At 45.0% G+C, this 23042-nt stretch overlaps 2 protein-coding genes across 4 annotated transcripts in view; one reads left to right on the forward strand and one right to left on the reverse strand.

Annotated features, from left to right (window-relative positions):
- ube2o (ubiquitin-conjugating enzyme E2O) overlaps nt 1-6894 on the forward strand; it is a 31449-nt gene extending 24555 nt beyond the window's left edge. For both annotated transcript variants that reach the window (XM_079159939.1, XM_079159938.1), the window contains 7 exons: nt 447-811; nt 901-1081; nt 1206-1342; nt 2121-2324; nt 2525-2582; nt 2975-3797; nt 4165-6894. In XM_079159939.1, the coding sequence (XP_079016065.1) occupies nt 447-811; nt 901-1081; nt 1206-1342; nt 2121-2324; nt 2525-2582; nt 2975-3797; nt 4165-4192 (1796 nt within the window). In that variant the 3' untranslated portion in view covers nt 4193-6894. The remainder of the gene's footprint in view (nt 1-446; nt 812-900; nt 1082-1205; nt 1343-2120; nt 2325-2524; nt 2583-2974; nt 3798-4164) is intronic.
- Nucleotides 6895-8187: 1293 nt separating this feature from the next.
- The window catches only part of LOC306695537 (sphingosine kinase 1-like), a 32990-nt gene continuing 18135 nt past the window's right edge, over nt 8188-23042 (reverse strand). The window contains exons 3-6 of one of the 2 annotated variants that reach the window (XR_013767079.1): nt 18224-18318; nt 17855-17970; nt 11764-12737; nt 8188-8686 (exon numbers count right to left, since the gene is read on the reverse strand). Coding sequence is in view for 1 of the 2 variants with exons in the window: in XM_079158797.1 (XP_079014923.1) it covers nt 11867-12737; nt 17855-17970; nt 18224-18318 (1082 nt within the window). In the remaining variant the exon portion in view is untranslated. Of the gene's footprint in view, nt 8687-9879; nt 12738-17854; nt 17971-18223; nt 18319-23042 lie in introns of those variants that run through there. The other variant, XM_079158797.1, reaches the window with a different exon arrangement.

A 23042-nucleotide genomic window follows, 5' to 3' on the forward strand; every position in this document is an offset into this window, starting at 1 on the left:
TCATTTTCCTCGTCTGCATTTCCTTCATTACATCCATCATTCATCAGTAAATACTATGCAGCAGTAAATGTTGAAATGAGACAAAACCAAGGTGTTTCCCGCCCCATCATGTCTTTAGATGAAACAGACATGTACGCTGAACTGCAGGCTGCAGAGTGTGTTTACCCTCCTCTCAGTCTTTAGGCCGCTATGGACACGCAGACTACTGTGGGCTGAAGGAAGCTTTAACTTTCTTGAAAAGCAGCCCCGGGACTAACATGACTAAACGACTCTGGTCGAAAAGAGTTCTTGAAAAAGGTTCCTGCAGCCGAAAATGGGGCTAAAATGATATCCTCGATTATTTAAACAGAATGTTTGATGCTGGTTGATGCTTTTCTTCTCACGTGTCCAGTTTGTCTTTAATTCTACTTTAATTAGTTATCCACTTCTAAATTCTGCCTGCTCAGGAACCACGCCAGGAGCAGTCAATGGAGCGGAGAAGCCCAGTAAAGATGGTCCCTCTCGGGGCTTCAGGGAGTTGAAAGAGGCCCTGAAGATCCTGGAGAGCCTGAAGAACATGACTGTGGAGCAGCTCTGGACCGGCGGTTCACCAACCTCCCCGACCTCCGTCGAACCCGCCTCCGCAACAAACGTGGCGAGTTCGGTGACGCCCGCGGCCCCGGAGAAACCGACGAAGGAGAAGCGCTTCCTGGACGACATCAAGAAGCTGCAGGAGAACCTCAGGAAGACGCTGGACAACGTGGCCATCGTGGAGGAGGAGAAGATGGAAGCTGTGGTGGAGGCAGGGGGGAGTGGAGGAGCAGGGACAGAGGTAGGTGTTGAATGAATCCACGACGAGGCCGAGTTGACGGGATTTTACACAGAAGGGCGGTGCACATAAATGAGTCTGTTACTGTTCAGGCAGAGAGAGCTGGAGAGGAAAAGCCCCAGCAGGAGCCGCTGACACCCGTTGGTGGACAAGAGTTGCCCAGTGAGTTTCTCAGCGACACACCGGTGCTGTGCCAACAGAGTGGTGGCAAGCCCGGAGTCACCTTCACCAGTGCCAAGGGAGAGGTGTTCTCTGTGCTGGAGTGGGCTCCAGGTGAGAAATGTTCCGTTCTGTAATCACAGACGCACAAGCTAAGCTGTATTTGTTCATTTCTGTTCCTTTCCGTATTGCTATATAATCCCCATCTGGCTGTCCTCTTCTCTCTCTTTCTTTTTAGACACACACATATTTAATAAAACGGAGTTCCAGCCAGCGGAGGGAAAGAAGTTCTTCAGCACAGTGAGGAAAGAAATGGTTCTACTTGCAACGTCACTGCCGGACGGCATCATGGTCAAAACGTTTGAAGATCGCATGGTAGGTTTCCTGTCATTAAGATATATATCTGTGTTATTTATGGTTAAAAAAGCAGCACCGCTATCACCATCCTGACATATATATCATGCCCCGATTCATTTTCAAAGATAAGCATTCAAAGGCAGGTTCTATCCATCTTTGGAGGTAAATCTGCTGGCTCACTCACACTATCATTTGTCTGGTCACAGTACATATTATGTTTTATATAATATATTATTGTCTCAAACAAGCGTCAAGATTTCGAGCTAGTGAGAAAATGATTTCAAAGCCTGTGGTTCGGTGTCAGCCTTTGTAAACCCGAGAACAATACTTTAGAAATGTAACACATTTTAAAGCGGTCAGCTGTTTCACATGCACAGAGATGCGTAACACTCGTTACTTTGATTTGTGTCTGTGTGCACGAATTTCTCATGCAGAGGTCTTCACAGATACGGGTGATATACAACCACCGACTTTAAAAATAAATCGTAAGCATCATTCCACAAGCAAGAATTCTCATTGACCTTTTTTTAAAAGTCGATATGTTAACAAAATAAGCTTTTATTCCCTTGGTCTTCAAAACAAAAACAGGGATTTTCGAGATGTTTAGGAAAGCAGCAGGGCTTTATTGGAAACATGTTGATACGTTAAAAACAAATGAATAACTGCCGTTTCTCATCTCATTTCATTTGCGCTGTGATGTACTCTCTTATCTGATCATATTCGCCGACAGTGACCTCAGCGGTCAAACAGTCTGGATCCCACTGACTGCAAAAGCTCTTTGCTTTCTTCGACACAGGACCTGTTCTCATCTCTGATCAAAGGGCCGACTCGTACGCCCTACGAGGACGGTCTCTTCCTGTTTGACATCCAGCTGCCCAACATCTACCCATCTGTGCCGCCTCTGTTTCACTACCTGTCGCAGTGCAGCGGCCGCCTCAATCCCAACCTCTACGACAACGGCAAGGTCTGCGTCAGCCTGCTGGGCACCTGGATCGGCAAGGTGAGCGCCGTTTTGCAGGTTAATGTTTGCACAGGTATAGCTGGACAACAGACTAGCTTTGGGCTTCAGACTGTTCGTTAGACAAAACAAGACATTTGAAGACTCTTTGGAATATTTCATAGGCTAAAATAACATTTGAAATCAAGTGTGAATCGATCATTAAATTGTCTCTTGCTTTTTTGTGGCGATGTCATGCACAGGGCACTGAGAGATGGACCAGCAAGTCCAGTCTTCTGCAAGTCCTCATCTCCATACAAGGTTAGTGTACACACACTTCCACCCCCCTTCTCTTCTCTGCAGCGCAAAAAATGTTTTATTGATGTGTTCATTTGCTCAGAAGCTCTCCGAGTGCAGCGTCTCACACTAACAAACTGTATCTGCCTCACACACACAGACATCACACCACTTCCATAAGACTTATGTGCAGTCTGGCCACATGATTCACTTCTAGTGTTGAACCAAATCTGTCTGGCTCAGAGCTGACGCATGTAAAACGTGTCTTCAGTTCGTGTTTGTCAAGTCCTCGCCAGATTTTGGTTCAAATGTCCCCCACCACACGATCAAATCAAATAACCACTGCTGCTTCCGTTTGTCCGTCTTTTTTTTCAAACTTCAACTGTCATTTTGTTCACAAACGCATCTTTCTGCAGGCCTTATCCTCGTCAATGAGCCTTACTATAACGAGGCTGGCTTCGACAGTGACCGCGGCCTGCAGGAAGGGTACGAGAACAGCCGCTGCTACAACGAGATGGCCCTGATCAAGATGGTCCAGTCCATGACGCTGCTCCTCAAGAAACCCGTGGAGGTCTTCAAGCAGGAGATCCAGGAGCACTTTGTTTCCAACGGCTGGCGGCTCGTCCACCGTCTGGACGCGTGGCTTGAGCTGAACGACGGCGCCGAGAGGGGCCAGGCAGCGCACATGTCCTCCAGGGCTCAACACTCGAGGGACCGACCCTCATCCGTGGAGCTTCTGGACGAGTTTTGGCCCGTGGTGGCGGCTCACAGCACCCCCAGTAAGCCTGGGGAGGAGGGGGTCACAGGTGCAGGTGTAAGCAGTATTATTGAGGAGGAGCTGGAGGATTCAGGGCTGAGTCCCTCCACGACAGTGGCCTCTCAGCAGGCGCTGAGCCAGATTTCGGACTGCGACAGCATCCAGGGGAGCGCCTCTCTGGGTGGCGAAAACAGAGGGGGCGCCGCAGCTGCTGGCTCTCTAGTGCGCAGCGGGGCGTCCGAATCGGGCTCGGTCGTGGTTAGCGGAGGAGGGGTGGGCCCCGCGGGAAGCCAGCCGGTGGTGCGACCAAAGAAACGGAGAAAGAGCTACCGGAGCTTCCTCCCAGAGGGCAGCGGCTACCCGGACATCGGCTTTCCGCTCTTCCCGCTCTCCAAGGGGTTTGTGAAGAGCATTCGAGGTGTGCTGCTGCAGTACCGAGCTGCGCTGGCCGCCGCTGCCATCCCTGAGCACACAGAGGACAAGTAAGTGCCTCCTCGCCGTTCCCCCCAACACACCTCTGCACTGTATCCTGCTCTTTTGCTCCTCCTCTTCTACCTTTTTCATCCGTCTCAAGCTGTAGAGGAGGATTCATTAGTTGTAGTCTGGGGGGGGGGGGGGGGACTGTAGTCTTCTGCACCCCTATCCAGAGCTGCACTGTGCCCCCAGCACTGCCCACATTTTTGACCCCCATATCTAAGTCTGTACTGCTCCTGCTTCCCCAAACTCCACGCCCCCCTCCCCATAATCCCTCTGGATCAAACCACGACCAGGAGAACAGCACTTTTGATCAGGAGAGTGAGCAGCTTCAGGGTTTGAATGCAGCTTGATAATGTCTCTGTTCTCCTTCAGTGTCTCTGCAGACGAGTGTGATGGATAAAGTGTGGGGGGGATGGACCTCACATGCGCTCACCCATTTGCACAAACCCACTGGAGCTACGCGGTCACACAGGAACCCCTCATCTGTTCATGGCAGCAGGTAAACACCCGGACATTTTTACTGGAGGCCGTCACGGACTCTCTCTCTCTCTCTCTTTCTCTCTCTCTCTCTCTCTCTCTCTCTCTCTCTCGCTCTCTCTCGGCCTCAGCAGGACTTTGTGGAGGTGGTGTGGATGGAAAAAAAAAAGGACTGAATGAGATGAAAAATCAGTGCCATGAACCCTCATCCACCCTCCTCATCCACCCAGCCTCCAGCAGCACCCGCCATACTGGTGGGGCTTTCCTGGATGAACCACTCTGCCGACTCGATCAGCCTGAGAAATGTAAAGCAGACTCGTGATCGTAGCTGCATTTCGGACGAGGTCAAAGATGGTTGAAAAACCCGCAAAGCCCAGCTCTCCCAGCTGCGGCTACCTGTAGCACTACTGATATATTATCGCTGTACCATCCTGCACTACAACAAACGAATGGACAATCTGGTCTGGGAGAGGAGACGGCGTATAAACACACCGACCAGGAGGATTCTTTTAAAACGGAAATCGCTGGTTGTACGCTTTCTGCCAAAATGTTCTGTCAAACACACACACACACACACACACACACACACACACACACACACACACACACACACACACACACACACACACACAATATTCAAGTAGAACGTACTGAATGTCAGTAAAACTGCCAAACACAACAGCTTCACCACTTCCTCCATTATACTGTACTTGCTAGTATTTTCCTTCACCCAATCACTCGCACTGAACCACGCAGCCAACACCGAGTGAAAACGTTTACATAGGAATCTCCTCCGGAGGTCAGACTGCTGTAGCTGTTTGGTGTGTAGAGAAGCCAGCCAGGCACAGGACGAGGGCCCGGTGGCTCTACGCTCCATGTCTAGGCGTGCGTGCTCTAGTCAAAGCTTAACACAGCCGCCTCACTTTCTGTAGTATTTAGCAAAGTTTGTTCGATCAACAAAATGGAACTCGTGCTTTTGGTGGTTTCATGCGTTTTGAGGTTGTTTTACTCACAGAGGCTGAAGTGTAGGTTTCAGAGCAAAGCTTTACCCACAATGCTCCACTTTTTTGTGTGCCGGAGATGAACTCACATCACACGCAAACCACACAATTTACAGGATAAATAGAAGAAGAAAAAAAAACCCGCATCCAGCATCCATTCCGTCATCTCGTGTCAACATGTTGCCTTACTTGAATTGTTCTTAATAATCCCAGATCGTTGTGTTCAGAGCTGCTCGTGTCGTGCTTTAGACATTGAACTACACAGGCCCAGACACACACTGACAACCACTAAAAAACCCGATCCTGTGTTTCCCTCCTTAATAGTGCAGATCTCTGATCAGTTTCCTCTTTTTTTTTCAGTTCCTAAACATGAGTTCCTAAACGCTGTATTCAGATTTAGTTTCCGCTCCAAAATTGCACGTGCAGAGTTTGATAACATTAGAACACAAGCTACTGTTGGTGTGATACTGAAGGTTTGTTGACCTTCTAATTATTTTTGCTTGATTATTATTTTCTGTTATTCCGTTTTTTTCCGCCGACTTGCGCGTCGAATCCCAACGAAGGCGACTGCCGACCCCACCGGCGAGAGAAAATCACACGCATTACAGCACGCAGACAAAACTTAAGCTGATACAACTCGTCTGCGATCTACTTTCCTTTATTCGATCCGGATGAAAGGAATCAAGGTTTCACTCACCGAGTTCCCATGAAACTCTTGCTTTGTCACAGATTGCGCCGCAATTAAGCGGAAGAAAGTGAAACTCACCTTTTGGGTCCAATCGTGCTTCCTCGGGAACTCAGAGCAGTCTTTGTTTACATCTTTTCAAATAACTGCATCCCGCCTTTAACACAATGCTCTTTTTTTCCTTTTCTTTCAAGATATTACGATTCTCATGTTGTTGTTGTTCTTATGATTACAATACAGGTCAGACAAACCCCTTGTGCTTGCTATAACCTATGAATTCAACAAGAGAGCGCTGGCTGTCTGGTATTTTACTTGAACAAAGAACCTTGATGCTGAAGAGTGTTTCTGAATGAGTGAGCACATTGTGTCATTGTGAAACCATGAGTGATGGGAGAGGATCCATGAACCAAGAGTTGCTGTGTTTTTAAAGAGACTTGACTAAATAAGAAGTCCGGAATGAGGGTATTTTGTTTTCGCTTTGTCTTCCTCCCCGCCCGCGACTCTCGCTGCTGTTTGTAAAAATGTATCTTCACAATTCTCAGCGCTTTGTGTCCTTTAATGGTCTCGAGACGCAAAGACGTTGGACCTCGGGTTACGGAGTTGTGACGTTACTGTTCACCCATTTGTCGTCGGTCGCAGAAACGGAAAATGTGAAGCTATCTCGGTAGATCTCGAAGCAAAAATCTGGCAGGATATCAAGCACATGATGTACAATTTTCTCTGTATGTGTATATTATTCAAATTGAAACCCTCGTTCCTATTATTACTGCGAGACGTTTGTTTTACAGCCAAAGCATGTAACCTGTTGCTTTAAGCCTTTTGACTGGGCGACACACAAGACTTGACTGTACGATGTCTACATTTCCACAGTGGCCTGTTATTGATATACTTAAAAAAAAACAAAAAAACAAACAAATAAAGTTATGATTTGTAGCCTGATTCCTTCTGTACAGACGTCATGACTATATTGAAATGTATAAATACATACAGTATATATTTAACACAAACCCGGAGTTGTGACGAGTCACGTGGATGCTTGGGGCATATGTGTACAAAATGCTGAGTATTGTACTTATGGTTTCATTTTTTTATTGGTTTACTTTTGTTGCATTAAGACAACTGTATAGTGATGTATTAAACTTTGCAAGCAGTACCATAGTGACATTGTGGCTTATATTTATTTGGATCCCCTATGTAGCGACCACAGCTAAGCCTTTTCTTAACTTTAACAAATCACATGAAAACCAACAAGTAGTGCTTGTGCAACCACACACACTTTATTTTGAGTCTGTACCATGTTTTGTCCTGCTGGTACATACTCATGAGGAATGTGTATTCATCCACAGCTGAAAATAGTCCCCAACAAATGCACTAGTTCCTCCTGTTTGAGTAACATTTGCCCAAAATGACAGTGAGTGCCCAGCTGTTTTAGGAAGCGACTGAGGCTTAATGAAGCGCTGTATGTCTGTGACCTCTTTGTCTCAGATCCATTACCTTCATTAGGAACCAACGTGCTTGAGGCTTAGTGTCGCACTCAAAGTAGGGAAGTCAGAAAGTATGAAGGGACAAACTAACACATTGTTGATGTTGGTCTTTGTTGGCAATGATAAAAATGCAGAATAAATAATTCATTGTTCTGTCATTTTATTTAAAAACGGAGCCCAATAGAAATCCATATGTATGTAAATCATACCGTTTAAAAAAAATATATATATATAAATGTGTTTTGGCAGGCAGCTTTGGAAAACGCAACTAAACACTGAAGTTCAAAAGCGGTTTTGAACCAGCGACGACACCTGAGAGTTAACGTGCACAATGCTCCCATGATCCACACAGGGTTATGCTGCATTTAGTTTTTATGCAGTAAGGTAATTGCATGCATGACTCTTCTGGTACAGAAAGAAAAGATGTATTCTAAAATTCAGAAAGTGTATTACCCGTTATTGGTGCCTTTTTCAGTCCGTTGTCTCATCGGTGCAGGATGACGTTTAGCATGCAGCTACCTGTCGGCACCTTAATTCAAAGTGAGGATAATTATGCCTGTCAAGTAATAATTGTGGCTTTTGGACCAAATTGATCATAAGCTGATGCCAACAACTGTTCTGCCGTCTGCAAATAAATACTTCACATTAGTGTCCCAAAATCAGATGCAGCCAGTGTTTCACAAACCAAATCTCAGACGGCTTGTTTGTCATTTACTTTTTATTTTTCCCCAATCAACAACACCCCAGCAGAATGTTTGATTCGATTATAGAAAACTTTACAGACATTTGTCTAATGGAAAAATAGATCTCTCTGTGAATAAAGAATCAATCATTTAATGTGCCAGAAATAAATAAAAATGACTAATTTCCCTTCACCATAAACATTTAAACGCACAAAACAGTTGAGAAGCAGCAGGTAAAGATGTAAACGACATGTAAACGACAAGTCAACAGTCACACAAAGTCACTTTCTTTCTGACAGAGTAAACATCAGGTCCTCTGACGCTTCAGCACATTTAGATTTAAAAAATCACACTTGGATTCAGGCAGAATGAAGGCTGCCTCTCCATTTTCCTCTGGTTATTGAAAAGCTGAAGATTTCAAGATCTCCCTGGTGGTAATTGATGAAGAGGCGGCACCATGGCAACAGCATTAACAGTCTCTGAAGTCAGAACAGCACTGTGCATCAATTACACTCGTTTCACTGACAGACGTCCAATGTGTCCCTCCCTCCTGACATCAGTTCACTTAAATGGTGATGAGAAAACAAAAGAGTGAGAAATCAGTGAATGCACCACCGTGTTCAAACCACCAGGAGGCAGCACAACCAAGGCACGTGACACAGTTAAAAGGACCGCTGCACGTGCGAGAAACCCGACTTTACATAGAAAATAAAACGTGTGAAAGGGTCTGGATCAGTAGCACTCTGGTATAAAAATAGTATTGATATTCATATATTACATCTGGGCTTCCGGACAAAAACAAACAAGAATGCACAAAATGATATTTATAATTTTAACTTTTTTCAGTTTGTGTTCCTCATTTCTGGATGATTTTACATCTTAAGGCCCCTAAATATTTGTTTTTAAATGAAACGGTCGACATACTGGCTTCATTTTCAGAGGTCAGAAGCCCAAAAGGTTGTGAGACACGGTGTGGGATGTACAGGACGTGCACTTTTAACAGTCAATAACCAGGCCTCAGGTTGTGGTGCTACCGACCACATCTGTCCCCTAAAACAAGTGCGTCTTCAAGAACCGTTTCCACTGTGAGTGCTTAAAGCTCGTCCGATGGGTTCCTGTTCAAAGTCCTTCATGAGTAAACAGAATCTAAAACACCTAAAGGACAGAAAATCAACCTCCACGTCTCACGAAGGCTTCAAAACAGCGTTGGCAACACATTTACATTGTGCAAATACACGTGTAGAAGAATATCTCTCTCTAGGGTGAATTCATTTTGGTCCTTCGCAAGTCAAGTCTTTACAGTGTCAGACTGATTAAAACAACAAACATGGAATTATTATTTTGTGTTTAAAATGACGAGTCGGTAAAACGGTTTGATCATGTTGACGCCACTGTTTTACCATCACTGTGTGTGTGTGTGTGTGTGTGTGTGTGTGTGTGTGTGTGTTTCTGCCTCGGGGTGAAATGAACTGAAACATGTCGTCCTCTCTTTCTGTCGGTGTCGGGACAGTTTGCTAATGCTCCCAAATGATTTCTTGTGGTGAGCAGGAGGAATAAGGGCGCCCTGTCCGGAACATAACGCAGCCTGCCTCATGCAGCATTTAACAAGTCGATATCCCCCCCCATCATCTCCTCCTCCTCCTCCTCCTCCTCCTCCTCCTCCTCCTCCTCCTCCTCCTCCTCCTCCTCCTCCTCCTCCTCCTCCTCCTCCTCCTCACCACCAATGTGCTGTTTCAAACAGCTTGAACTCCCCTAAGTCCCTTGCCAACTCAAGAGTTCATTTCACTTCCACTCAGACAAAGAAAAGCGGATTTCTTTGTAAAATAATTGAAACGTACCTCTGAAGAGATTTGGATCACAATGAAAAACACATTTAAAATCTGACTTTACTGCTCGTGTAGGCCCGAAGCCTCTGTCATCATTTCCCTAAAGCTCAACGGTAAGGACACCTAGGTGATAGTGATTAGTAAATCTCCCATAGGGACTCTGTGTGTGTGTGTGTGTGTGTGTGTGTGTGTGTGTGTCTGAAGAGCAGCTGGGGCCAGAGACACTGGAGCTTGGGACTGCAGTGCTTAATTAAAGCAGCAGATGAATGGATGAAAGCAGAGGAGGAAGAAGAGGAGTGGTGTGTTGGGATGGAGGATGCAGTCCTGGAGAGAACTGAGGCACTAAAAACGCATCAATCACCCGTCCAGAACCAGAACACTTCTACCCTGTTAGCATCGGTCCGTGATGTTCAGGTAAAGAAACCCCAGTATGTTAGTGGGATCTAGTCATGCAGATAGTTTGGGTTTTATTTGAGCAGGCTTTAATGTTTTAAAAAAAGAATCCAGAAGCAACATCTCTTTCCTGACAACATGTCCTGGTTACTTTGGATAATCCTCCGACCTCACGGTGAAAACCATTCACAGGAACTTCTTTGTATTGAAGGAATAGTCCCGGTGTAAACGTCCGACAGTGACGTCTGTTGACTTTGAGCACAACAAACAAAACCCCATTCATTTTGTATGGACGCAACAAATCTCAACAGATGTTTCAAAACCTTGAAAAATAAAAAGCATTTGTTGAACGAAAGATGCAAACGGTAAAACTCGCACATGTTCTGAGACTAGAAGAAGAGAAATGAGTCATTACTCAAGACGATGTCAGAACTACCAATGACTCCACCAAATACCTTTGTAAATGTATTTCCTTACAGGCTATGATATTGTTTAATATTAGGAATATATTCTCTCTTCAAAATAAATATCAATAGTTATATTTACTGGTGTTCTAGGCTTTGTGGCCTTAATTGAGTGTTTGAGGCTCTCAGTGTTCAATAAACGATCACCTCCGTTAAAACGGGGGCAACGACGACGCCTCGATCACATCCCCACTTCCTCACATTTACTGCATCACACACACACGCACACACACGCACACACACGCACACACACGCACAGTGTCTCCAAAGTACTGCAGAGGAGCCATGAAGGCATAAACAGCCCACCCTGCCATGATTCATGTTGGTACGTTAGCTTCAGCACAGAGAGGAAATCCTCTCCGTGCTGCGATCAACAAGACGAGATACTGAGGGCTGAAGATGGGGGCGGATTTACTTCTGAACACTTCACCATGAGATGATGAAACGCGTGTCCGTTTGTGTTCAATGGCCGACACGTCTGCAGAAAGCTCAACCGTGGCTATAGAGCCCCAAAGTGTTTAATATTGAATAAATAGAGGCAGGAAACAGTGAAACGTTTCAATACACTTTGAAACCTCAGTGTCTTATTGTGAAAATTGTTTCCTGGTTTGTTGTGTTTTTTTAACAATAAGCGTTTATTGCTGGTCATTTTCACTTTATTCCTGCAGTTTTCTTTTATTTCATAATATCCTTTTTTTAAAAGGCTGTTAAAAATGATTGTGAAAAGATGCTAGATGAACAAACTATTTGAAGTATTAATTACAATGTCATGGTTATATAATGTATCTTGTCTGCATTGATGAATAGGATTCTTCATGCCTTGCTATTCATTTCATATTGAACACGTTGGGTCTCCATTAATAGCACTTGTTTGTCTAATATTGCATGATTTCCTACTGAAACGTCCATGTACGGATGAGCAGCTGTAACGTGACGGAGAACAGTGAACGAGTCTTACATTCATTGCTTTGCTCCTGTAGTCGGCCATTTGTGATTGTAAAAGCTCAACTGTGTTTATTGTGCCTCTCACAGCAGCGATGACAGCTGGTGGTGATGTTTGCTCATCCAGTGATTAACCTCGCCAGGCCTCTGTGTACCTCTGCTTGCACCGGCCCGTACTCCACCACCTCTCCATCTACTGTGATTGTCCCTTTGGGCGAATGTGGCTCCAGCCTGAGCGCCCGCACCTTAGCCTGCACCAGATGTTGACAGTTAGTAGCCAGATGTTCCCCCTTCTCCATAGCCAGGAACAGCTTCAGCAGGGCGCCGCGTGATATCCCCGCTCTCACGTAGAACATGTGGATGATGCCGTCGTCCGAGGTGGCGTCTGGTGCTGCCAGCAGGTCCTCCGCCAGGTGGGACTGGTACATGGCCAGCATGAGGACAAAGTCTTCTTCCTGCACCACCACCCAGTCGCTGGGCAGCGGCTGGTCCAGAGGCGGCAGCAGGGTGTCAGGAGGGCCGCCGGGGGCTTTGGAGGCGCTCCGACGAGGCGTGCTCTCCGTCCTCCTCACGTTGTGGGAGTTGTTGGAGTGGCAGGAGTTGTGGAAGGTGTTCTGGCAGGGAGAGTCTCTGGACGGAGCCAAGGAGGAAGCCGGACTGTTACAACGCAGCGTCATGTTATTTCCTGAACCCTCGTCCTCGCTGTGGTCGTCCTCGGTGACGGGCAGGTAGGCCAGCTTGCCCTTGTAGACGCGGAGAGAAGCCAGCCTCACCAGCGTGCCAACGGTGAACCGGGCGGCTCCGGCGTGACGGTACTTCTCGCTTTCGATGTCCACGTCGGCCACGAAGCCCCAGGCCAGCGACAGGAAGGAGAAGAGACGAGGGCCGGAGGAGAGATGGATGGAGACCAGGTCCATGTGGGCCACGAGCCCTTGACAGAGCAGGAAACCGCAGCTGACCAGGAGCTCCTCAGTGGACACCAGCGAGGCTCTGGAGGGACCAGGGAGGAGAGATGAGAGTTAGTCAGAGCTGGAGACCATCAGCCTTCTCCTGATACCTGAAGTACAGAGTTAAGACGCTGCGCTCATATGAATTACATGAGGCGTTTGAATTGCCATCATGTCAGTCATTAAAACATGTTTAATCAAAAAAAGCAATTGTTTTGGCCTGGTCTGTCTTGTTAGAGAGATAATGTATTTCAAGAGGCTTCTTTGTAATAAAGGCTAGAATATAAAAAGGTTGTTCATATGAGTGACGAAAATGGCGAAAATACGCGAGTTTGTATGCAGACTTTTGTTAAACCTGACCTCCGTTTACTTGAATTCATCAAGGAGTTAGTCTGTTTTCGGATTATCCTGTCACCGTGGAGGTAAGAATTCAAGGTAATTAAGCGGTGAGTGACGTTAATTGATATACTAACCGTCATTTTGTGGGTGAAGTCCTTTAAGATGAAAAAGTTAGAAAGCACGTGGCAACCAAACAGCAGCTAGTAAACATGAAACAACAGGTTAATTAAAGTGCTGACAAATGAAGCTTCAACACCAACTGATCAAAGAGCGTCAAGTATTAAAAGCTGTCACTGAACATTGTGGTCAGACTTGTTACACATAACATTTCAGAAAACTCTTGATATAAATAAATACGTTGTCTTAATGCAAGTAATCAACTGGGGAAGTTTCATGGCGATATTTTGAGTTGAATGTTTGACTCTCCTGTCTCCTCTTGTTTACAGGAAACGGACCAGAACTAAAATGCAATAACGTATCATTTATTCCCTCGCATGCGTTTCTGGTAAGACAATGTTTACAAGCACACGACTTCTGCACGTCCCCGCTGTTCATACATAAAGGGAACCAGACTCTGCAGAATTCTGCTGCAGCTCACAAAGTGAAGTGAGGCTCGATTTCTAGGAGAAAACAACAGCCGCCACAGAACTACCTTCACTTTGAGTCAACATTCCCCCGACCCGATGCACTCGACTGTGTGACAGGTTGTGTTCACAGCTTCCAGACTTTCACTCGTCTTTAAGGCAGCAGCAGATCTAATAAAACGGTGTAACGTGCGTTTCCCAGCCAACGGCTTCAGCTCGTGATTATTTTCATTATAGATTGATATTTCAGTTAATGAAGATGTAAAATAGTGATAAATCATAACGTGTCTAAATAACCTATTTTGTCCAATCAACAGCCCATAAACTATTTATTTCACACTAATATAAAACAGAGAATTCCTCAAACAATGGACCGACGAATCATTTCAGCCCTCTAACAGTTCTCGAGAAGGAGCCACGATTAAGAATCTAGCTTCAAAAATAAGAGGCAGACGCCAACAATAAGAGCAGGAAGGTGCGCTTCATATTTCTGGGTTAGGAAGTGGGTCGAGGCTCGTGCGTGTCTTGGGGAGTGAGCTGAGGAGTGTTATACAATAGTGAGGTAACTGTGACCTTATTGTGTGATCATATAAAACAGAGAGGGTAGATGAGGAGGGAGGGCTATGACGGGAGTGGGGGGAGGGTGGGGGGAGACAGGGGGGGGGGGGGGTCAGTAAACCAGTAGGCTCAGCGACAAATGTTGGAGGTGGGACAGAATCAGCTTATGGGCCTTCAGACATGACAGGCCAGTCAGACAACAAAGACAGCCCCATCTGGAAGAACCGAGACAGAGGTGGAAGGTCATGATAACAGCCCTAACACACACACACACACACACACACACACACACACACACACACACACACACACACACACACACACACACACACACACACACAGATTTGCCTGCTGTTACCACCCACAGCCAATTACAGTGATGACTGGATGTCTCAGTGGAGTTCACTGGCAGTGGCCCTGCAGATATCTCCATATTCATCATCCTGAATTTATTCACCAGTCCGACTATCCACACAGTCTCATCTACATTTCCTGCAGCTCGGTTTCTGTTTAATCATTGAAATCATTGGTCAAAAAGGTCACGAAGTAACAAGATTTACAACTCCCCTGCTGCACCAGGGAGCCAGCGCTGGAAGGTAACAAAGTACATTTACTCAAGTATTGTGCTTAGGTACAATGTTGAGGTACTTGTACTTTACTTGAGCGTTTCCATTTTACGCTACTTTATACTGACGCTCCACTGTTCAGCTCTTTAAGCTAAATGCTAACATTGACAATGCTAACACGGTGATGTCAGCAGGTGTAATGTTCGTTTATAGTCTTGCGTGTTAGCATGCTAACCATTACCAATATTCTATTTCTATGATGCCAACATGTACAACTGAGGCTGATGGGAAATGACTAGAAACATACGGCTTATAAAATACAGCACACTGTTAAATAATAAACCGGTCGATCCCTGACCGTCAGGGTCTGGGGCTCCTTGTCATATGTTCCAGATGTCTATGAGTTCCTCCAAAGAATTATTTCCTCTTTTACCTCCACAGATTATACATCAATATAAATCTATGAATCCTAAATTATTTATTTGGTTTTGTCCTCTTTACTTCCCCGTTATTCCTCTCACGACCCCTCACATTTATCTTGTGACCCTTAGGGTGGGAACCACTGAAGTAAACCAACTCTATATAACGTAGTAATACGTTTAACACTAGCTGCAACTAGAAATGGTAATACGGTCTAATAAAACAGTATATCAGTCACTTCAACACTGTTTCAACCTTCATGAAGGTTTGATTGACTGTTCCACTAGACTGCATTCATTTTAGCTACTGAGGGTGTACCTAATAAAGTGACAACACTAAATGTAAATAAGCTCCTTGTTTGTCCCAAACCCTATCCTTAAATCTCAAGCTGTTTATGCAGTATCTGTGAGCCACCAGAGGAGGGAGACTCTCACTCACATCTGTCAGCGTTCAGATGATGTTTCCTCCTCGTGCTCATCATGTTTGTGTCCACATTAAACCCTCACTCAGCGAACCTGTTCACAGCATTGCATAATACCAAATACGTTCTAGCTGTCACTCATTTGATTCGCGTAGCCTCAGTGAACCCTACATTCAGCCGGGAATAATACCAAACGCACTCTGGCCAGGGCCGCTGCAGGACGGCCTGCTGCAGGCAGAGAGAGAGAGATTTTCTGGACGTGTGAGAGGAGAGCAAACAATACAGAGTCTGGTCCCTTCCTCTCATTGTCGCTGCCGCTCTGGCTGCAAGACCATTGTTTGATGAGAAGCTGATTGGCAGATGCCGTAGAAGTGATGAATGAATGCGGGTCTTTGAGGAAGACAGAACCATCAGCGTACGGTGTTTCGTTACATTGTATTTTATAGTGACTTTAATTTTAAATGTATCCATAATTTAGTCAGAAATCCCACTGAGAAAAGCACAAAGGCCAACGTAAAGGTTGCTACCCAGCCAAAAAACAAAATCAAACAAATACACGGAGATACAAAATGACAGATTAGAAAATAAATAAAAATAGTAAAAGGGCAAGATAAAGCCCAATGTGACCTACTAACAGTAGGAGCAGCTTAAAAAAAAAGAAGTGCCTCAAAGCATTTCGTGAGGTTTTTAAATTCTCCCACGTGACTTCAGAGTAGAAAGGGCGGAGTGTTAGAAACACAGACGACCGAACAGTAAAGTAATATAATATTCCATCGTACAGTCATGTCACAAACTGTGGCGCTATCGGAGATGTCACAGCAGAAATAAAGGTTTAGCCTCTTAAAACTCTTACGCTCTCTTTTTTGAGTTTAGTGTTTTTGTCTCTATGTCTCTACGGGTGGTCCGTCTCTCTGTTTCAGTCTGGAGCATTTTGGAAATATTTCAGGGACAAAATGTCTTGACTCCTCATGACTTTGGCGACCCCTGACATTTCCTTACGGCGCGGTCAAAAAGTCAACTTTTCAATTTGTCCAGTACTTTGATTTACGACCTGCAAAACTAACAACAGTTCCGCAGCCGTAGCTACTTTGTGTTTAGTGCTGATTAGCGAATGCTAGCATGCTAACACACTAAACCACTGTATGTTGCAATGCTGACGTTAGCATTCAGCCCAGAGCCTGCAGATGCAAGAGCTGACGCAATGTCATACAAATTGTTTGATGTGTCATCTTCGCTCACTGCAGAGTGAAGAACTACTACTAAATACTGATTCATAGTGAATGAGTGATTTCAGACAAGGCGGAAGTTTCTCCACCTCTGAATCTGATCTGTTGCCGTTCTTGTTCCTTGGTTTATTCCTCCTCTTCCTCCTTTCTGTCCTTCAACTTCTCCTTTCTGTTCTTTGTTCTGGCTGAATGAACTCCAAACAATCACTCAAATTAGCAAATCATTAATGATTGATAGATGAGATGAGTGCATTTTTAGATTGAAAAAGCCCCCAGAAGGCTGGCCCATACAGCTCAGTTAAACAAAAGGATAAAAACGTCACAGCTCATTGTTTTCATCGTTATATATCTTCACACAGTAGTAACTGTGTCTGGAGCGTTTCACACTATAACACAAATACCTCTTATTCTATCTATACACCAGTTGAGATGCTGTGCACCCTCCGTACTACTGTATAAACTCCAGTGAAGTGTACCAGACTCGAGGGGTCTTCAACATGTCCTCGCCTTCAGAGCTTTTTTATGAGAATAAAAATGGACAGAACTACTTGTATTGGCGGCCGCATTAGTTTCCTGTGTCTGGTCCCGAGGTAGCGCTGCCTGAGGGGGGTGGGGGGACAAGCTGATCTTTAGGAGCAACGATCACATCGTTTGTTCGGAAACACTTCCCATTGCATAATCTCATTTAAACTGGATTTATCTGCATGCTGTATATTCACACTATGCTTACGCATGCAACTGAAACGCAGCACTGCACCTGCTATGACGTGGCCCAATAATGCCACCTCAGTGGTTAGACTGGTTTACTGTGGAGCTCTAAGTTGTGGGTTAGTCATGACAATTATTTAATTATCAAAATACCGAACATTCTGTTGATGGACAATTAATCATTGACGCTTGTGGTGTGTGTGTGTGTGTGTGTGTGTGTGTGTGTGTGTGTGTGTGTGTGTGTGTGTCCATGAGAGAGACAATATCATAACCACTGCGCTGCAAAGTATTTCCACAGCACATTAGTGGTTTTGTTCAGGGTTCTTCATGCGGCTCACCCAGAGTAGTGATGCACGGATGCAGCCAATGCGTTGCCTGATCCACCAGGTAGGATACCCAGCGGGGTCCGGACGGCCTCCTCCCAGTCTGGTCTCTCCAGCAGACCGTTTATCACCTGACAAACGCAGAAGACTTTGATCAGGCGGACAGAAAGAAATAGAAATTTAGCTTGAAAGTAAAATGACCCTAAAACCCTATTTGATGAAGACTTAAATTGAAAACTAGACTGGAACGCACGTGGAACATTCTATTTGTCTCTGATGCATTTTATAATTGATCATTATCATCTTGATACACAGCGTGTATTGTGTTGGCACTGATGTAGCGCATAATGAATATAGTGAAGGTGTGCGCGTGTCTCTCTTTACCTCAAACAGAAGTCCATCTCCAGACATGATGACTAAAGCGTCCCACTGCGACAGGTCGGCCTCCTTCACCAGCTCTCGGGCGTGGTTCTGCCGCTCTGCAAACACCAACACACACACACACAAACACACATTAATATAAAGTGTGTTTTCATACGGGCCTGTCTTTTCTATGTAAGAAAGTAAAAGAGAACTTTGGCCTGTGTCTCACCCGAGGACATTTCCACGGGTGTTTGCCATCAGCAGCTCAAGTTGCACATGACATTAGTATGCATGTCTTATTTAAATAACGACATTAACCGATGAATCAAGAACCTTATTGCCATTGTGCAAGCACAAGGGAATTTACATGGCGTCCACCTCAAATGCTGCATCGTATTAAAAGACTTCACACGTATTTACAAGGAATGAACAAGGCAAGAATTAGATGAAAGATTAGGATCTCGAGTCCTCGTCCCAATTGCCAAATCAAGTGTCACCGTGGGAGTGAAAGCTGATATATGGTCTTAAATGAAGCGCCTACCACGCTGCCAATTAGATCGGAACAACTAAATTACCCAGGAGCACTCTGTCAAATGAACCTGGGGCTCAATGATCTGATGAAGTGAGGCTTTGGTGACACGGCGTCCTCTTAAAGGAGACGTAATCAGCGTGCACAGGGACTATAAAACCAGAGCTATTAAACATAGAAGCTTATTAAAAGTGCAGATCATTTCCTCAACATTATATATTATCTGGGAGTCATTACAACAATGCTTCACTTTACGGCTCTGTAACTTCATACAAGTTTCCTGGAAAAAAACGTGCTTTGGTACTAATTATAGAGACAGTCTTTAATTAGTTCACTTTCAATGAATTAATCCCAATTAATTGCTTGTATATCCTAGAGAGTCTTCCACTCAGTGGAAAGCAGCTGAACACGCAAAACAAACTGTCTGCAGGGGAGCAACCCAACAAAGTACAGGAATAAAGAATCCAGTAAAGAAGGAACGCTGAAGGAGTATTTACTTGGGTTTCAAGGAAATAACATTTACCCGTTAAACACAGGAACCTTCCTCAGAAATCATTAGGAAATAACCCGCAAAATAACGAGTCACCAAAGTCACTGTAGAGACTCCTTCTAAAGGATGTCTGTTTGTTTTTCTATCTGATCTGTGGAGGTGGTGAGATGATACAGAGTTTGATAACGATCTGACTTCTGCTAAGCTGGTGTTTCTAAAGGCTACAGAGCCTTGAGACAAGCCTTTTTAACTGCATGTGAGGTTCGGTCGAATCTGGTGTTTAAATTTCGCTGTCTGTCTTCATGTGCGTGGAGTAGGACGCATCTGCCCGTCTCCGTCTCCCTGCCCTCCGTCTGCAGGTGAAAGGGCAGACGGAGGGCTGTGAGGTGTGAACGACGTCGGTGAAGCGCAGCGGACTGTCACAACTTCAGTCACAACCCTCTCGTCTCCTCCACCTGCGGAGGCTCAGCAACACAAAGCTTTCTCCCTCCGACTCTCAACTCTTTCACATCATGCTTCTTCCTTTTCTCTCACTTTTAAAAACAGCCTTCGTTCTCATCTGTGATGGAATATTGATGCTATTCTGTATCATATGCAGACGCAGCATACTTGACGTGCACAGCTGGGGGCTTTTATTGTTGTCGTAAAAAATGTAGTTTCTTTAAAGATTATATCGACAGAGCTGTCACCACAGCCTCTACGAGAATGAGAAAAGGGACCATAAAGGAATGGATTATTGTCTGTAAAGCTGCTGCAAGTGGAACATATTACCAGTCCCCTAATAAAAAGGGCTTATCTCAGCAAAGACAACTCAGTAAAAGGTCCTCTTGCTCTTTGCTGTAACAGCCGGCAGAGTTGTTTTTCATGCAGTATGTATGACTTTTATTTTTGGTCCAATGGTAAACCCGGTGCTGGAATCACGATCTGTTTGTTGCCAAGTTGAACAGATATTTCTGCTGCGGATATTTTTGACGAGACTGAGCTAGAACATCCGGTTTTCGGACATGGGATTTGTTAAAGGTCGAGCAACAAAAACTTTTAGACCAGCAGGTTCCTGATGGACGGCCGAACTATCACAAAGCAGGAGGACAGCAGTGCTCCTCATCATTCCAGCTATAGCAACAGCTAATAATGCAAACCTAGACAGAAAGACACAGCAGCCCTAAGGAAGCTATTAGCTACAGTAAGTCACAAATCAATACACAGTGCAGTATTAGCCATGTTGGTTGAGGCAGCTACAATAATCGACATGGAGAAACACTGAACTGTATCCTGGAGGGAAAAAAAAACCCACAACAGGTTTAGAAAAATAATGTCAAGCAGTCAATTATATCGTATTTTACTACTTTTTATTTGTATAAATTACTTTTGAAAGGTTCTACATTTTTAAAAAGGCCCAAAAATCATCCCGACTTTCCAGGGACCTGAAAATAAGTTGTCCTCTTTTGTGTCTCTTCTGTGTAACTACCTTGTTCTTCCCGTTAATGCTGCCATAGTGTAACTTATCACACACACACACACACACACACACACACACACACACACACACAGAGAGAGAGTCCTCTGGAGAGGGATCTGATTTCTCGACCTCTCTTCTTCCCTCCTCTTCTCCTAAACTCTGCAGAATAAAAGGAATCAATTCCTCCTTATCAGTCCAGTCACATCACATTTCCTTATCTATGCAGAGGCTGTAAACTAAAAAGGGATTGAAGGGCCCAAAGTGACTCTGCAGTGAGGTGGGAGGAGAGCGGAGAGCCGCTTTAGTATGCAGCTCCCCTCATCAGACAGATTGATAATGGCAAAACGACGCAGTGAGGAGAAAACACACATCGGGGACGCAGATAAGTCACGCAGTGCGTGTGATGGTTTTTTTATGGTTATGTTGCAGAGGTAAGAGGAGGAGAGGAGTGCGCTTGAGTTTCTCTCTGCGGGGAGAGGCAGTGGATTGTGACTAACTGATTACAGTCATGCAGATCTCTGCTGGCCTCTGGTCACAGCCTGGACAGGCACAGTGAGGCACGTTTTAGAAGGATACAAAGATGAGTAAGCTCCTGTGGGGACATGGAAAACTGCTCTTCATTGTTGGGATTACTTCTTTTCCAGCGTGTAGAAATATCTGAGCATTTGCAAGAAGTTTGGTTCACATACTTGCCGGTGTACATGGAGGATTAAAAAGTTCAACCACTAGGGAGCGTCCTCTCTGACCAACACTGTGATATTTTCTCACACGAGGAGGTTACTATAGTGATAATGTTGAAGTTGGCGCCTTGTGTTGAACATTCTAAAACTAAAGAATAATATTGATTAGTTGATCAAAAGAACATTAATTGACGGCTGATTTGATAAGTTATTGCAACAGTTTAATGGATTCATGAGTTGTGTTTTTCTCAAAATGTTGAGTCATTCATATGAGCAAGCAATGAATCATGAAATCACATTGTTAGCTGCAGCCCTCCTCGCTTCCTCTGGAGTCAAACTACAAAGTGATCCCTCCACGACCAGCATGGAAAGAAGCAGCCGTTACAGCGACCAACTAGAAAGGTGCACTTAAGAGAGTGCCGATCTCCGCCAGGTGTGTCTGCTGTAATGTTTGATTGAATGAATACAACCCACAACTGTCTACCCCCCCCCCCCCCCCCCCCTCCTCTAGACCGCAAGTGTATCAGTTGTGTTTTTAACTTGCACATCTTACACGACAAACACGTTCTCCTTCTATGCAGACGTCTTCAACCGGCTCTGTGCAGGCACGCGCCGTGTCAACGGGCGTAACCACAACATAAAGCAATTATTTAGGCTTCAAGTCTATTTCTTTGTCAATGCACTTGTAAATGTGCTGATGCCTAATAAAAAAGGCACAGAATATAACTGTGTCTATGGCTGCAGAGCAGCAGCTGAGAGGTGGCAAGGCAGTTAGCTGTGTGGCCAGTTAAGCGTAGGGATTGTAGGGAGGCAGAATAAAAGGTGTTTTGAGAAAGTGTGAGTCACTGCAACCACGAGACGTCTTTGAGCATGTACTTATAATTAAATATTAAGCAGTTTGCTGCAGCAAAATGCCAGATTTGCCATGGACAGACACAAATTTGCTCACTCACTCACTCACAGAACCATGCACACTCATGAGCGATCGCATAATTTCTGAGATAATAACTATTCTAATGTGAGCATGTGTATATTGTTTAAACTTCCAGTGACTGATTTTTTTTAGCAAACGACTACTTATTTACACATCGAGCAGATACGGAGCAACATTATCATTTATTTGATGATGTTAAACAGGAAGTTCTGTCCTCGTGCTAACCTTGTATCATCCCACTAAACGTCTGCAGCTCCAGATTAATCTCCTCCCCGCTGTCGCACACATCCTAACTGCGGCTCCCTTCAAACAGCACAGTCTAAGAACTGCGGCACTAAATGACAGCGGGTGGTGAGAGTTAAAAAACCATCGTCGTTTCAACGTGGGTGTTGTTCCAGCACGAATCATTGTGTAAACGCCACGACAGGTCGGTCAGCTGCCAGGAAGTGCCTGAGGGAGTAGCAACACAGAGAAGCGCACACATTTGTACATGCACACACACACACACACACACACATTCTAGCTTGCAGTGTCGCACTCTCTTACTAACACACACACCAGGGAGCGCCTCAGGTGATAATTTTTATTCTGACATTTTCAATGACTTTGGGTGAGACTTTTTTTGGGTGAGACTTTCTCTGTTTGGCCCCAATTTAACCCCCGACAAGACCTTGTTGCCAGCGTGTCACCATCGCTACCTGCAGTCGAGTCCTGCAGCTCAAATATCTGAGAATGTGCATCATGCAGG

The sequence above is a fragment of the Pholis gunnellus genome (genome assembly GCF_910591455.1).
Source record: "Pholis gunnellus genome assembly, chromosome: 5".
Lineage (NCBI taxonomy): Eukaryota > Metazoa > Chordata > Actinopteri > Perciformes > Pholidae > Pholis > Pholis gunnellus.